Source organism: Felis catus, chromosome D4 (genome assembly GCF_018350175.1).
Source record: "Felis catus isolate Fca126 chromosome D4, F.catus_Fca126_mat1.0, whole genome shotgun sequence".
NCBI lineage: Eukaryota > Metazoa > Chordata > Mammalia > Carnivora > Felidae > Felis > Felis catus.
In genome coordinates this window covers 72,563,040-72,579,494 of record NC_058380.1, presented here as the reverse complement: position 1 = coordinate 72,579,494, position 16,455 = coordinate 72,563,040, and the positions used below count along the sequence as shown (strand labels likewise).

At 40.6% G+C, this 16,455-nt stretch overlaps 1 protein-coding gene across 1 annotated transcript in view; it reads right to left on the bottom strand.

The window, feature by feature from the left end:
- The window catches only part of HSDL2 (hydroxysteroid dehydrogenase like 2), a 69,021-nt gene that overhangs the window by 14,694 nt on the left and 37,872 nt on the right, over nt 1–16,455 (bottom strand). The window contains exons 7-9 of the mRNA XM_003995758.6: nt 15,612–15,806; nt 11,632–11,703; nt 3,858–4,007 (exon numbers count right to left, since the gene is read on the bottom strand). Coding sequence (XP_003995807.1) covers nt 3,858–4,007; nt 11,632–11,703; nt 15,612–15,806 — 417 coding nt within the window. The remainder of the gene's footprint in view (nt 1–3,857; nt 4,008–11,631; nt 11,704–15,611; nt 15,807–16,455) is intronic.

Genomic DNA, 16,455 nt, shown 5'->3' with positions numbered 1-16,455 from the left:
AGGCTCCATGCTGAGTGTGGAGCCTGCTTGGGATTCTCTCTCTCCCTCTCTCTCCACCCCTCCACCTGGTTATGCTTTCTCTCTCTCAAAGTAAATAAGTAAACACTTTAAAATGAGTAAGAGTCAGGTAAGAATTAGCTAGATGAGGAACTGAAAAACGTATACTGGGACTGAAGGCAGAAAGAGAATGAAGAGTGGCATCAGATGAGCTCATGAAGTGGTCCAGATGCAGGGGGGGCAGTGAGCCATGTAAAAGATTCACTGACTTCATCCTAAAGGGATAGGCTACGGAAGGAGAATGACATAAGGCTGGTATTTTCAATAAATCACCCTAAAAGCAGTGCAGAGAATATACCGGAGAGGGATGAAGAGGATGCAAAAGGCAAGTTAGGATGGTGTTGGGGTAGTTTGGGAACTTGAGGATGTATGCCTGGACCAGAACTGTGACAAAGGGAATATGGGAAAGTAGGCTTATTTGAGAATTTCAAATAAGAAACACAAGACTGGGTAAATGAATAGGATGAGGAAAGGTATGGAGAGTGCATAAAAATGATTTGCTAATTTTTGGCTCAGGATACTGGGTGAAACTGGTGTATTTTTTACTGAGACGACTACTGAAGAAAAACAGACTGAACAGGTAGTGTCTGAGGCAGGTGTTGGGAATGGTGTGCTGTTTTAGGCATTTTCAGATTGTTGAGGCATTTTTTGTGACAGCCAAGGGAAAATGTCAAACGAAGTCTGACTAGCCTAGAAATATAGATACATAAATAATTATTTCCTCTTTTTTTTTAATGTTTATTTTTTGAGAGACAGAGACAGAGAGAGACAGAGAGAGAGAGAGAGTGAGTATGGGGGAGGGGCAGAGAGAGAGAAGGAGACACAGAGTCCGAAGCAGGCTCCAGGCTCCAAGCTGCCAGCACTGAGCCCGATGTGGGGCTCGAACTCACAAGCTGTGAGATCATGACCTGAGCCGAAGTCAGACGCCCAACTGACTGAGCCACCCAGGCTCCCCTGAGTAATCATTTCCTATGGTCATTGAGGCCATTTGAGTGACTGAGGTTTTCTAGGGCAAGTCTGTAACTGACAACGATGATTACAGACAGAGGAAGGAAGTGAGGAGAGGGGCTATCAGCGAAGTCAAGGAAGGGAGTATTTCCAGAAGGAAAGAGGGGTTAACAGTTTCAGATGCTGTAGAGTGGTAACAAGGTAAGAATGACAAAGGCCCACTGACGATATAGAAGTCACTGAGGACTTTGGTGACAGCAAATTCAATGGAATGGAGAAATATACCAGAGCAGAGTGAAGTGCACATGGAAATAAGTTTGGCTCTTAAAAGGGAGAAGAATGGTGGAGGCAGAAGTGGGGCTGCGGGTTGTGTTTTGATTTGAAGATGGTATGGACTTTGAGAATGTTAAAATACCACCAGAGAGTAGGCTGTAGGATGAGCAGGTCAGAGGGAGGGCATAATTACAGCACAATGTCCCTAAGGAGGCCACAGGACATGGGATCTACAGCTTTGCTACTCAAAGTGTGATCTGTGGGGGTGCCTACGTGGCTCAGTGGTTAAGCATCTGACTTCGGCTCAGGTCATGATCTCGCGGTCCATGGGTTTGAGCCCCGTGTCAGGCTCTGTGCTGACAGCTCAGAGCCTGCTTCAGATTCTGTGTTTCCCTCTCTCTCTCCCTTTCCCCCACTTGTGCACTCTCTCTCTCTCTCTCTCTCTCTCTCTCTCTCTCTCTCATAAATAAACATTAAAAAAAAGAAGAAAAGAAATGCAGAATTCAGACTCTGCTGGAGACAGGCTAAATCAAATTCTGCATGTTAACATGATCCCAGGTGATCAATATGAACATAAAAGCTTGAGATGCATGAATCTAGAGATGAACTCTGTTCTACTGGGAAGGAAGAAAGAATGATGCTCATAATGGCTGATTTGATATCAGATGGCAGGAAGCTGAAGCAATTTGTCTGCAAGTTTCTATTATCTCTGTGAAAGAGGAGGTGGGATTATCTGCTGACACTGGCAGGGATGTGGTGAAGGGAGAGCTGGGAGATTTGTGGAACACTGAGAAGGTTAAAAATAATTACTGTAGTGCTTTCAACAATAGCCTAAATTATGGAAAGAGCCTAAATATCTATCAACTGGATGGATCTATCAATGGATAAAGAAGATGTGGTTTACACATACAATGGAATATTACTTGGCAATGAGAAAGAATGAAGTGATGCCATTTGCAGCAACGTGGATGGAACTGGAGAGTATTATGCTAAATGAAGTAAGTCAGCCAAAGAAAGACAGATATCATGTTTTCACTCCTATGTGGAACTTGAGAAACTTTAAGAGAAGACCATGGGGGAACGGAAGGGAAAAAAAGTTACAAACAGAGAGGGAGAGAAGCAAACCATAAGAAACTCTTAAATAAAGAGAACTGAAGGTTGATGGCAGCAGAGCAGGGGAGAGAGGAAAATGGGTGATGGGCACCAAGGAGGGCACTTGTTGGGATGAGCACTGGGTGTTGTATGTTAGTGATGAATCACGGGAATCTACCCCCAACACCAACAGCACACTGTATACACTGTATGTTAGCCAACTTGACAATAAATTATATTAAAAAAAGTTAAAAAAAAATAAAAATAAAATAAAATAATTACTGTGAAAAAGGAGGCAGTAAGCTTGACTACAGAAAGAGAATTCTCAGGCACTGCTTAGACCCCAGCTGAAGAAGGGCAATGATGAATTTCTTTACTTTTTTTTTAAAGAACTTTTTTTTTATATGTTTATTAATTTTGAGGGAGAGACAGAGAGCCCACATGTGTAGGGGAGGGGCACAGAGACAGGGAAAGAGAGAATCCAAGCTCTGACAGTGCAGAGCCTGATGAGGGGGCTTGATCTCATGATCCGTAACATCATGACCTGAGCTGAAATCAAGAGTCAGATGCTTAACTGACTGAGCCACCCAGGTGCCCCAGTGATGAATTTCTACTGGTACAGATCCACTGGGTGGTGTGATGGGTTTTTTCCATTTCTCCAGGAGGACTTGGCAGCCTGGGTGCAACTGTGGGGCAGTCACATAACGTGATTCATCCAAGATTAGGCTTTTGACAGATGGTGACATAAGCACAAAAAGTTCAAGAAATTTAGGATACAGGCAAGAGAGTGATTAAAGCAATGGACCATGGGTTCTAAAGGGTAAAAAGGAAGAAGAGATGAAACAGGGGAGGCAAAGGATAAAAGAACTGATAATGTCAAAGTTTGCATTCAATGGGACTAAAGTAGCTAGTTCTCAAAACTATCATTAATGTGTTAATACTATGTTGAGAAGAAAACTACTGAGAAGTTTGAAAAAACTGACTACATGTAGACTGACCTAAATAATTCCAAAGATAAAAATGGTAAGGTGCTACAGCTAATGATAAATTACTGTATTATACTGCCTGTCATAATCCACATGCCCTCCTAAACAGGATTTTCTCTCAATTACATATGCCAAAAATGTATTTAACACTGACAGTATAGGTAACGAAATTTTATGTTTATTTTTGAGAGAGAGAGAGAAAGAGTACAGTTGGGGAGGGGCAGAGAGAGAGGGAGACACAGAATCTGAAGCAGGCTCCAGGCTCTGAGGTGGCAGCACAGAGACTGACTCGGAGCTCGAACTCACGGTTTGCCAAAGTCAGACGCTTAACCAACTGAGCCACCCAGGCACCCTGCTATTCTTGAATGTATACATTCTAGGGTTAAGGGTTCTGGATACAGCCAACTATCAAGGTGATTACTACTGGAGGCTGATTTTCTGCCAAGGGACATACCCTACTTTGTTTCACAAAAGTGCCAAATTACTAGATATGATTTTTACCTGAGAGTTCAAACTGATAGATTGCTTGAGTGGCTTGAACGACGTCATCAGTGAGAGAGTCCTTAACAATTCTAAATGTTTCTTCCACAGCTCCAGAACGTGGTTTTGGTGGTGGCTGTGGCTTCTCTTCTTTGAGTTCCGGAACAGCACCTATAAAACATTATTGATATAAATATCTTTAAAGCCTAGGCAGTGTAAGGCCCCACACAGAATTAATTAATTAGCAAAAGAGACTTGCCACCAATTAGATCTGTTTGACCAAAATGACTTTAAATATATTTGGTGACAAAGTGTTAAGTCAACCTGATGAAATAATATCCAAATACATCAGTTACACATCAGTTGGTTTATACTCTCCAGGTAAAAGGCTGACTCTCAGATTACGTTGAAAAAAACCAAACCATTACTAAACAATAGTGTTTTTTGTTTTTTTGGGTTTTTTTTAAGGGACCTAAACAAACTTTTGGGAGTTTTAGGAGTAATAATCACTCCTTTATCATCCGCTCCGAGTTCTAAAACCAAATGAGAAAAGACACTAGAGTAAGTACCATGGAGATCAGAACATCAACCATGTAAACAGTAGAGCTGAACTGGAGATTGTAGCTTGAATTAACAGCCAAGTGAACTTCCTAGTAACTTTGCTTCTAAATTTGACTTAGTTCCTTCACCCCTGGATTGAACTTGCCTCCTCCCATCAGGGCTTAGAAATGCCTCTAAAAGTACAGGTCATGTGAAAACCCGGGACAACCTGCTCAGACAGAAAGAACCTTCACAAGAGTCTAAACCACACAAAATTAGTTCCTCTTCCAGTTTCATCAGACTGGTCCCCCCACCATTGGATAAAGATGGAGATCAGACTACAAGCCTCATGAAAGCCCCCCCTGCCTAGAAATATAAGGCCAGGGGAATGGAGGTTATAGTGTTTTTAAACTTGTATCCATGAAACCCATTGGCCGTAACCATTCAGCGTATAACGAGCCAGTAGATGTGCAGTCCATAGGACTGTTCAATTGCCATAGCATGAAGCTGTCCTCCAAAACCAACCTCTATTCCTTTATTTTTCCTCCTGGAATCACTTGTGGGCAGTTTAGCAGTTGCCCCCAGAAACAGGTGAAAACAATTCATTAATTAAATTAATTCCAAGGCCAATCTGTGCTCTAGGCTAAAAATGAACTCTCCATCTACTTCCCGACTCAAATTACACCGAGCCATATAACTCACCAAAGGTTATTAAATGAAATATAATTGGCAGCACAAAAATACTCCATAGTACAACAGAAGCAATATAAAAGTATCCCAAATTTGCTGGATATAGATTACCCTCCACTATAATGATTCCAGAGACAAAAACACCCAAACAAATAAACAAGAAAATCCTTCTCTTCTTACAAGTTGAAATCCAAACAGATATTAAAGATGAAATCCTCAAGATCCAATGGAGCAAAGATACACACTTTTAAATAAACTTTTAGTTTCTTACTAGTTTTAAATTCATTAGAGAGTGCACCTCTTTATTGCCTACACCCGTGGCAAACAACTCCGACTGCCTTGCCCTTGCTTTTTATTCATGGATAACATGCATGAATAATGATCGTAAGTATATAGCTCAAAAAGTTACCAGAGGGGTTGGGGGATGTGTAAAAAGGGGTGAAGGGGAGGAAGAGGCATAGGCTTTCAGTTATGGAATGAGTAAGTCATGGGGATAAAAGGTATGACACAGGAAATACAGTCAGTGGTATTGTAGTAATGTTGTATGGTGACAGATGGTAGCTACACTTGTGATATGCACAGCATAAGATATAGACCTGTGGAATCACTATGAAACAAATGTAATATTCTGTGTCAACTATACTTCAATAATTTTTTAAAACTTATCAATAAGTGGATATACTGTGTCATCATCACCTAGGTCAAGAAAGAAGATAGGGACGCCTGGGTGGCTCAGTCGGTTAAGCATACGACTTCAGCTCAGGTCATGATCTCACAGTTCATGGGTTCGAGCCCCGTGTCGGGCTCTGTGCTGACAGCTCAGAGCCTGGAGCCTGCTTCAGATTCTGTGTCTCCTTCTCTCTCTCTGCCCCTTCCCGCTCACGCTTTGTCTCACTGTTTCTCAAAAATAAATAAATGTAAAAAAAAAAAAATTTAAAAGAAAGAAGATATGACAAGTCCCCCAGAAGCCTGTGGTGGCAGACTGTAGCAAAAACTTTAGTGTAGCCCCCAAAGACATTTGCCAAGTGATAAATTGCATAATTTGATCATCTGGACTATTTAGACATGGCATGATGACTTTGCACAAGAGAATAAAACTTCAGGAGACAAAAAACAAATCAGTAATATATTTGAAAGGTACAATCAGTAGACTACAAATATGTAAGCTTTAATGAGAAACAACATTTTGGTTACTTAAAAAAAAAGAGGGCGGTACAAAAACAGATACTCAGATCAATGGTACAGAATAGAGAACCCAGAAATGGACCAACAAACCTATGGCCAACTAATCTTTGACAAAGCAGGGAAGAATATCCAATGGAATAAAGACAGTCTCTTTAGCAAGTGGTGATGGGAAAACTGGACAGTGACATGAACCTGGACCACTTTCTTACACCATACACAAAAATAAACTCAAAACGATGAAAGACATAAATGTAAGACAGGAAGCCATCAAAATCCTCGAGGAGAAAGCAGGCAAAAACCTCTTTGACCTTGGCCACAGCAACTTCTTACTCAACACGTCTCCAGAGGCAAGGGAAACAAAAGCAAACTACTGGGACCTCATCAAAATAAAAAGCTTCTGCACAGCAAAGGAAACAATCAGCAAAACTAAAAGGCAACCGACAGAATGGGAGAAGGTATTTGCAAATGACATATCAGATAAAGGGTTAATATCCAAAATCTATAAAGAACTTCTCAAACTCAACACCCAAACAACAAATAATCCAGTGAAGACATGAGCGAAAGACATGAATAGACACTTCTCCAAAGAAGATATCCAGATGGCCAACCAAGACATGAAAAAATGCTCTACATTGCTCATCATAAGGGAAATACAAATCACAACCACAATGAGATACCACCTCATCCCTGTGAGAATGGCTAATATAGGGGTGCCTGGGTGGCTCAGTTGGTTAAGCGTCCGACTTCAGCTCAGGTCATGATCTCACGGTTCGTGAGTTCAAGCCCCGCGTCGGGCTCTGGGCTGACAGCTCAGAGCCTGGAGCCTGTTTCAGATTCTGTGTCTCCCTCTCTCTCTCTGACCCTCCCCCGTTCATGCTCTGTCTCTCTCTGTCTCAAAAATAAATAAACGTTAAAAAAAAAAAAAAGAATGGTTAATATCAACAACTCAGGGAACAATAGATGTTGGCAAAGATGCAGACAGAGAGGATCTCTTTTGCATTGCTGGTAGGAATGCAAACTGGTGCAGCCACTCTGGAAAACACTATAGAGGTTCCTCAAAAAATTAAACATAGAACTACCTTATGACCCAGCAATTGTACTATTAGGTATTTATACAAGGGATACAGGTATGCTGTTTTGAAGGGACACATGCACCCCCATGTTTGTAGCAGCACTATCAACAAAAGCCAAAGTATGGAAAGAGCCCAAATGCCCATCGATGGATGAATGAATAAAGAAGATGTGGTATACATATACGATGGAGTATTACTCGTCAATCAAAAAGAATGAAATCTTGCCATTTGCAACTACGTGGATGGAACTGGAGGGTATTATGCTAAGTGAAATTAGTCAGAGAAAGATAAAAATCATATGACTTCACTCATATGTGGACTTTAAGATACAAAACAGATGAACCTAAGGGAAGCAAAGCAAAAATAATATAAAAACAGGGAGGGGGACAAAAACATAAGAGACTCTTAAATATGGAGAACAAACAGAGGGTTACTGGAGGGGTTGTGGGAGGGGGGAATGGGCTAAATGGGTAAGGGGCATTAAGGAATCTACTCCTGATCATTGTTGTGTTATGTGCTAACTAATTTGGATGTAAATTAAAAAGATAAATTAAATTAAAAAAAAAAAAAAGAGGGGTGACCAGCTGGCTCAGTTGGTGGAGCATGCGACTCTTCATATCAAGGTTGTGAGTTCAAGTCCCATGCTGGGTGTGGAGATTACTTTAAAAATAAAACCTTAAAAAAAAAAAAAAAGATAATGACTAGCAGCCCCCATCATACCCTAACTCCATACTTACATAAACATGTAAAAAAATTACTAAACATCACCTAGACTCACAAACAATCACTGTCAGAATCTAGGAACAAATGTTCAATAACTCTAAGGTAGACAGAGTCAGCCTAAGAAACACGGAACTGCCTGTGCTTTGCCTCATGAAAGATCTCAGAGAAAGAATAGCTCTACTAACCTAAACAAAGAAGACAGGTTTTCATATTTTTAAACCACTGGACCAGACTCTGGGCTTGTTTCAACTAGAAGACTAGGATCTGTACCTCTGTTCTACAATGCTGCCTTTTAAGAACGCCTCCATCTTTCAAATCCAATTTCAAAGCTTGTAGCTCCCAAATATCAGAGGAGCAGACAGTAGGGGGAGCCCTTGTAGTGAGGCACCCTGGGAAGTACACGCCCCAAAGCAATACTGATAAAAATGGGGAGGGAAGAACCTTGGGAGCAGGGCATGAAGGGGACAGTAGGAGGTAAAAGAAGTTCCCATGTCAGCCTTGCACACAGGCACTAGCTATGTGCCTAACAGGTACCACAACAGAAACTATAGCTCTGAGAACGCAATTCTACCAGAAGGACAAGGAATGAAGCCAGAAGCAATCTATACATCCCTGTCATTTGACTCTACTAACTCTAGAGATATTTCCTAATATGAAGATAAATTAGCAGTGGGGAAAAATAACCTGGTGTCTATGAGAAACAACATACCACAAGGGTAATGGAAAATTATTCTGAAGAGAAAAAAAATCTACCTCTAAAAATAATTTACTATGAAATCCACAAAAATTCCTCCACATGAAAACTATATGAAACGAGGGCACAAAGTCATATATAACTGGCTGGAATGAAAAGACAATGGAATAAAATGGACAAGGAAAGAGGGAACATGAGAAATGAAACATAATAAAATTAAAATAAACATTACAGGCCAAAGGGAACAGAGATGAAAGTGTCAAAAGTCTTTTTTTTTTAATGTTTGTTTATTTTGAGAGAGAGCGAGAGCACAAGTGTGCGTGCAAGCAGGGGAGGGGCAGAGAGCGAGAGCGAGAATCCCAAGCAGGCTCTGCACTGTCAGCACAGAGCCCAACGTGGGGCTCCATCTCACAACTGTGAGATCATCACCTGAGCCAATATTGAGTTGGATACTTAATGAACTAAGCCACTCAAGTGCCCCAAAAGTCTTTGTTTTTTAAAGTAGGCTCCACACCCAATGTGGGGCTTGAACTCCAACCCCAAGATGAAGAGTCGCATGCTCTACCAACCAAGCCAGCCAGGTGCCCCATCAAAAGTCTTATCGGTAATTACAGTACAAACTTGAGCAGGTATCCCAGAATGCAGAAGGAAAGAACAGTAAGATAGAAATAATAAAAGATGGTGACAACTACAGGGGAAAGGAAGAGGACAGCAGGCTAAGAATAAGTGTTTCTGAGGAGAATCCAGAGCAACTGGAACAGAAGCAATAAAAAGTGTAACTAAAGAAAAAAAAAAAACAAAAATAAACTGAACAGACAAAAAAGACTATGGGTTCCCTGTGTTGTAATGGGAGGAGGGAGATCAATGAAGAAATGACAGTATTGCTTTTAATATGAGAAAAAACACTTAAAATTATGAACATAATCTACAATATACTTCATAATTACAAATACACTATATAAAACAAATATACATAGCACAAAAAACCAGAAAAGGTACAATCAAACGTTAATAGAAAGGTGAGCTGCTCCCCCTTGGGAAATAAGGGATACACACTGACCTCTGAGAGAGAGGATGTGGATAGGGATTAACCAATCACCTGAAAGATGTTAGATTCTAAGCCAGATATACTGGACTATATGAATATATTAAGGTATCTACAGCAAATGTTGAGTACAATTGCAGTAGACTGTACAAGAAAGAAGAGGGAATAAAAAAAGAGAGCTACAGTAGCAAACGCTCTCTCCAGCAGCATATGGGGAAGAAAAGCTTCAGCCAAAGGAATTTGAGTATTGTGACCTCAAGGCTGAGGGCATCCCTCATGTGGAGATGATATATGGATTGTAGTCAATGCACGTGACACATTCTGATCCCATAGGCAAAATCATTCCTATCGAAATTTGATGCCAGTAAACATTTATCTTACATTTTACTCATCTAACCTCCCTTGTTCTGATTCCACGGTCATGAAACAACCTTCTGATCGTGATTCTGTTCCCTATGTAATTAGGACCCAAGGGAGAGAATGGGCTGATCATAGCAACTGTATGCCTAGTCCATGAGATGGCAACTCATTATAAATTAATAAGTTGGATTACTGGGGGGAAAATATGCTAATTTAAAGGACTTTAAGTATTCAGGAGTTAGAAAAGCAATTTAAATTTACTGGTTAAAGTTATGGGCTTAGCAATCAGAGAAATACAAATTTAAATCCTGGCTCCGCCACCTGCCATGATCTCAGATGTAAAATGAAGATAATAATACTTGTCTTGCAGGCTCGTGTTAACTGTGACAATGCATACAAAGCACCTGGCTTAGTGTTTGATGCACAGTAGTGCCCAATAAATATGTGCTGAAAAACAAAATGAATATACATGATCGTAAGTGGTTCTTATTATTTAAACTTGGAATTTAGAGAAGCTCAGATCCAATGTTAGGGTGCTGCACAAAAATCAGGATTTTGCTCTTGCCTGGCCTTAAGCCTAGACTCTTTTCAGACTTCGATAAGATGTGTTTTCAAGTTTTCCACGCTACAAATGAAAAGTTGCCATTTTTATTAAGTAATTTTTAAAACTATCTCCAAAAATTTAGACAAAGATAAGGTAAAGGTAGAAAAGATTAAGCCAGAAAAAAGGTGGCACTAAAATGCACTGCGGTATAAGATTCTATAAATTTGCTATAAAGGTATAGAGGAAATTTGTTCTTAAATTTTCTAGCAGCCATCTAAAGAATCTGTGATCACTTAGGAGATTCACACTGTCTGTGAGATAAAATAAGGTAAGAGCCCAGGAGAAGCACAGCCATTCTTGTTAATAAACCATGAGAGAAATTCTTCTCATGGGTATTTGTTAAACAGTGTTTCTTCTGAAATCTTTCAGTAAGCTAGTGACACAATGCCAGAACACAAAAACTAAAACGTAAACTCTGGACCAATTAAGGGAGGCTATTGTTTCTGAATTATAAAAGCAAAATAAAGTAAAACCAAAATCTCCTTTGAAGTGAATTTCTCCAATAAAGCAGTCACACAGCACAAACTCTGAGAATGCTGTTAGGTATACTTTGATGTGACACATTTTTCCTCAAAATAAAATAACACATCAACATGAAATACCTAAACACAGTGCCAAGGAAAAGAAATAAAAATCTTAAAAAAGGGTCTGTTTTCTTTTTAAGATTTTTTTTTTGAGTCAAATGAAAAGCATATATTAAGAACTTCTTACTGGTGGAAGGAAAAGACAACCTTCTTGAATTAACAAGACCACATATTACTGTCTAGTTTAAATTACAATGGATCAAAAGCAGAAGGCAGCAATGTCCAATTTTATATTCTGAAAGAAATATGTAAGTTAGTATCTTTATTTTCCTACATAAAGTATGGTCTACATCTTACCACGTGATTCCACTTTCTTGATAATTGTATCTGGGTGTTCATCTAAGAAGAAATCTGGTAACAAAGGATGACCTGAAAAATGACCCCAAAAATAATCAGGTTACTAAGACAACTTAAATATATTAAGACTCCTAACACCTGTTTAATGAACATTATATCTGTTTTTATTGTAATAATCATTCTTGTGCAATGGAAAAGACTCCCATGAGAACTGTTAAACTACTTGACTTTCACAAAACTAAAATACTTTTCCCATAACCCAGTTATCCTCCTCTCCAATGGCAAATTTCATCACTAAGATCCAAACAGAGTCACCAGTTACATTAAGCTCCTAGCTGCCCTCCCAGGAGGCTCTGCCCCCTTCTCATCTATCCATGCAACCCTTCTGTCCTACATCCCTCCGAAGTACTCAGGACTCGTTTCTTACCTAGTCCCCTGAGAAAAGGGGGTTCCTTATTAAGAAACTTGTTTCCCATCTCTGTCTCTCCCTCTCAGAAGATTAAGAAAACTGGAGGTCAGGAAGGCATTGGTCTTTATTATATCCTAATACTTATCACAGTACGTATTCATCTTAAGCTCTCAACACTTGATAGGGTTTTTTTTAATGTTTATTTATTTTTGAGAGAGGGAGCGTGAGTTGGGTAGGGACAGAGAGAGAGGGGGACAGAGGATCCGAAGCAGGCTCTGTGCTGACAGCAGACAGCCCGATGTGGGGCTTGAAATCACAAACCATGAGATCATGACCCGAGCTGAAGTCAGAAGCTTAATTGACTGAGCCACCCAGGTGCCCCGATTGTGTACAAAATTTTAAATTTAAGATTAAAAATCGTATCAAGTGGGGCGCCTGGGCGGCTCAGTCGGTTAAGCATCTGACTTCAGCTCAGGTCATGATCTCACAGTTCATGAGTTTGAGCCCAACGTCAGGCTCTGTGCTGACAGCTCAGAGCCTGGAGCCTGCTTTAGATTCTGTGTCTTTCTCTCTCTCTGCCCCTTCCCCTGCTCTCTCTCTCTCTCTCTCAAAACTAAATAAACATTAAAAAAAAAGAGTACGTTAAAAAATTTTTTTGTGCGCACAATGACACTGTGCCTTTCAAACCTAAAGTGATAATTACATTGTACCAGGACCCAGGACACCTCAATCTGGTTCAGGTTCTGCCACTTATTAGCTGACTGCTCCTAGGCAAAGACTAAGCTCTTTAAGCCTGTTTTCCTACTGTAAATATTAACTACTGAATACTACAATTGTATCATATGTCAGGCACTGTGACACACACATTATACACATCATTGCACTTAGTTCTTACAAAAATCCTGCATGGAAGCTATTATTCCCCTAATTTTACCAATAAGGTAAAATAAGTGAAGCTCAGAGAAAGTGGGTGATATGCCTAAAGTCACACAGCTAGTGAGCAGCTGAACTGGGATCTGAACCTGGGTTTCTTCTCTCAAACTCCATGCTTTTAATCCCTAAACAATACTGCTTCTCTCACAGGATTGCTGTGAAGATTAAATAGATAATGTATATAAAACTGCCTTGTAAGGGTACTTGGGGGGCTCAGTCAGTTAAGTGTCTTGATTTTGGTTCAGGTCATGATCTTGTGAGATTTAGCCCCACATTGGGCTCTGTGCTAACAGCATGGAGCCCACTGGGGAGTCTCTCCCTCTCTGCCCCTCTGCTGCTCACAGGTACTCTCTCTCTCAAAATAAATAAATAGGGGTGCCTGGGTGGCTCAGTTGGTTAAGCATCAGACTTTGGCTCAGGTCACGATCTTACAGTTTGTGAGTTTGAGCCCCACGTTGGGCTCTCTGCTTTCGGTGCAGAGCCCGCCTCAGATTCTCTGTCTCCCCCCACCCCCACCTCTCCCACGCTTGTGTTCTGTCTCTCTCAAAAACAAATAAACATTAAAAAAAATTGATTTTAAAAATTAAAACTAAATAAATAAACTTTAAAAAATGGCTTTGTTAAACTGTAAAGAGTTATTTAATTCAGTTCAAACCGAAGAGACAGGGATGACGTGGAAGCTCAACCTACTGAATAATATTTAAAATACACTTTATTTTTATCTTTTAATGTTTTATTTATTCTTGAGAGAGAGAGAGAGAGAGAGAGAGAGACAGACAGACAGAGAGACAGAGCATGAGAGAGGGAGAGGCATGGCGAGAGAGGGACACAGAATCCAAAGCAGACTCCAGGCTCTGAGCAGTCAGCACAGAGCCCGACGCGGGGCTCGAACTCACGAGTTGTGAGATTGTGACCTGAGCCGAAGTCAGACACTTAACAGACTGAGCCACCCAGGTGCCCCTATTTAAAATACACTTTAGCACAAGTAAATAGACCCCTCGCTTATGGCTATGTTGTCTATTATTTAAATTTTTTTAATGTTTATTCAGTTTTGAGAGACAGAGCACAAGCGGGGGAGGGGCAGAGAGAGGAGACACAGAATCTGAAGCAGGCTCCAGGCTCCGAGCTGGCAGCACAGAGCCCGACACGGGGCTTGAACTCACAAACCACGAGACCATGACCTGACCCGAAGTCAGCTGCTTAACTGACTGAGCTACCTAGTCACCCCTATATTGTCTATTATTTAACATATATTATGTTTTAGGGGTACCTGGGTGGCTCAGGTGGTTGAACATTCAATATCAGCTCAGGTTATGATCTCAGAGATTGTGAGTTTGAGCCCCACACTGGGGTTGCAGCTCTCAATGCACAGACTGCTTCAGATCTTCTGTTCCCCTCTCTCTGTCCCTCCCCAACTTCTACTCTCACTCTCAAAAGTAAATAAAACATCAAAACATATATATAATATTTTATACATACAGTCAGAATTCATTTTCACCACCAGCATCTACAATTTTGGAAAGAATGATCTTTGAACAAGGGGGCCTTGAGAACTTCTCAAATCATACCCTTGTACCAAGGACAGATTGTGTTTACTCATCTTCACCATCTATCAGTGAGTTACTCTAAGAGACTGCACTTAAGAGACAAATATTTGGGGGAGTCTGGGGAGCTCAGCTGATTAAGTGTCTGACTTCAGCTCAAGTCATGATCTCACGGTTTATGGGTTTCAGGCCCTTGTCCGTGCTGGCAGTGCAAAGCCTGCTTGGGATTCTGTCTTCCTCTCTCTCCCTCTGTCTCTTTTTTAATTTAGAGAGAGAGAGAGAGAGAGAGAGAGAGAGAGAGAGAGAGAGACAAACAAATATTTGGAAAGAGTCCATATTTTTTTTTTAAGTATTTGAGAGAGAGAACAGGGGAAGGGCAGAGAGAGGGAGAGACAGAATCCCAAGCAGGCTCCACGTGGTCAGCGCAGAGCCTGACACAGGGCTCAATCCCACTAACTGCGAGACCATGACCTGAGTCAAAATCAAGTCCGACACTTAACTGACTGAGCCACCCAAGGTTTTGTAAAAAACTCACTCCTGTATCATCTGTTTCCACGTCCTTGAACAAAGTCTTTCCTCTGATTTTAAGGCCAACTTTAAAAACCAATTTTCATTTTTGGTTTCTTTCAAGATTTGGAAATGGCTAATAGCTGATATGCCTTCCATATCTGCATATCATTTTAAAAGCCCTCAACTCACTTCTATTTTTCCTTTCTCTCTTTTAAGTCCTACCCTTCATCAGGAGGATGGCCTTTAAAAGAACATATTAATTTTATAATGACACAAACGTGCACACAAAACAGAGGTGTGTTCCTTGCAGGAAATGCAGAAACAGACATCACTACTTTTAAAAACTGTAGGGGCGCCTGGGTGGCTCAGTCGGTTGGGTGGCTGACTTCACCTCGGGTCATGATCTCGTGCTCTGTGGGTTCGAGCCCCGTGTCGGGCTCTGTGCTGGCAGCTCGGAGCCTGGAGCCTGTTTCGGATTCTGTGTCTCCCTCTCTCTGACCCTCCCCCGTTCATGCTCTCTCTCTGTCTCAAAAATAAATAAATGTTAAAAAAAAAAATTAAAAAAAAAAAACTGTAAGCATTACCTGGTTTAATTGCATAGACGTCAAAATTTTTTACTCCTTCTTCTCTTAAGATGTTTTCATCAATAATAAAGTTTCCTGTAAAACTTTTTGGCTTTTTAAAAATGGAATAGGCAGCATCTGCAATAATATCAACTTTTCTACACTGGCTTTCAATACCAGATCCTCCCAGCATGTCCATAGCAGCGGTGTGGATGGCTGTGGAGAGAGCAAATACACACACAGAGAACTCCAGATCAAATAATGGGGCTCTGGAAGTAACAAACCAGACAGCTGATCTCTTTACTTCTCAGATGATGAAAATAAGGTCCGGAGAGCTTAACGGATTTGCCGAATGTTCTACTGACATAACCAGGTAGAAAACACATGTTCCTTACTCTTCACAATGCTGCCTCATACAATAGAATGGGTTCCTGAGACTCAGCAAAATTCAATTGGACTTCTGATTTAGAATGCTCAAGAATTTGCACAGGATTCCTGAAAGTTGAGAAAGCCAGGAGGGTATAACAGAAAAAGCACTGAGCAGTAAGTCAGGTGAGTGGGATTTTTAGTCCAACTATGTCAGGATTTTTGGCAAGTCACTTTAACATCTCTGGGCCTGTTTCCTGACTCTACAATAAGAAGCTCCTTTCCTAAGTTTATTATCTCGCCCCTCTATTAAAATACAGAGATTTTGTTTCTGTCATTCATCAGGGTATTCCTCGTGGCTAAAACAATGACAAATGCATTATTAGCACTCAATAAATACTAGCCGGATTTTTGGTGGTCCCTTTTAAGTTCAGATACTTCCCTTAATACAGGAAATACTAGAAAATAGAGAAGCAAAAGGAAGAATTTAAAAATTATC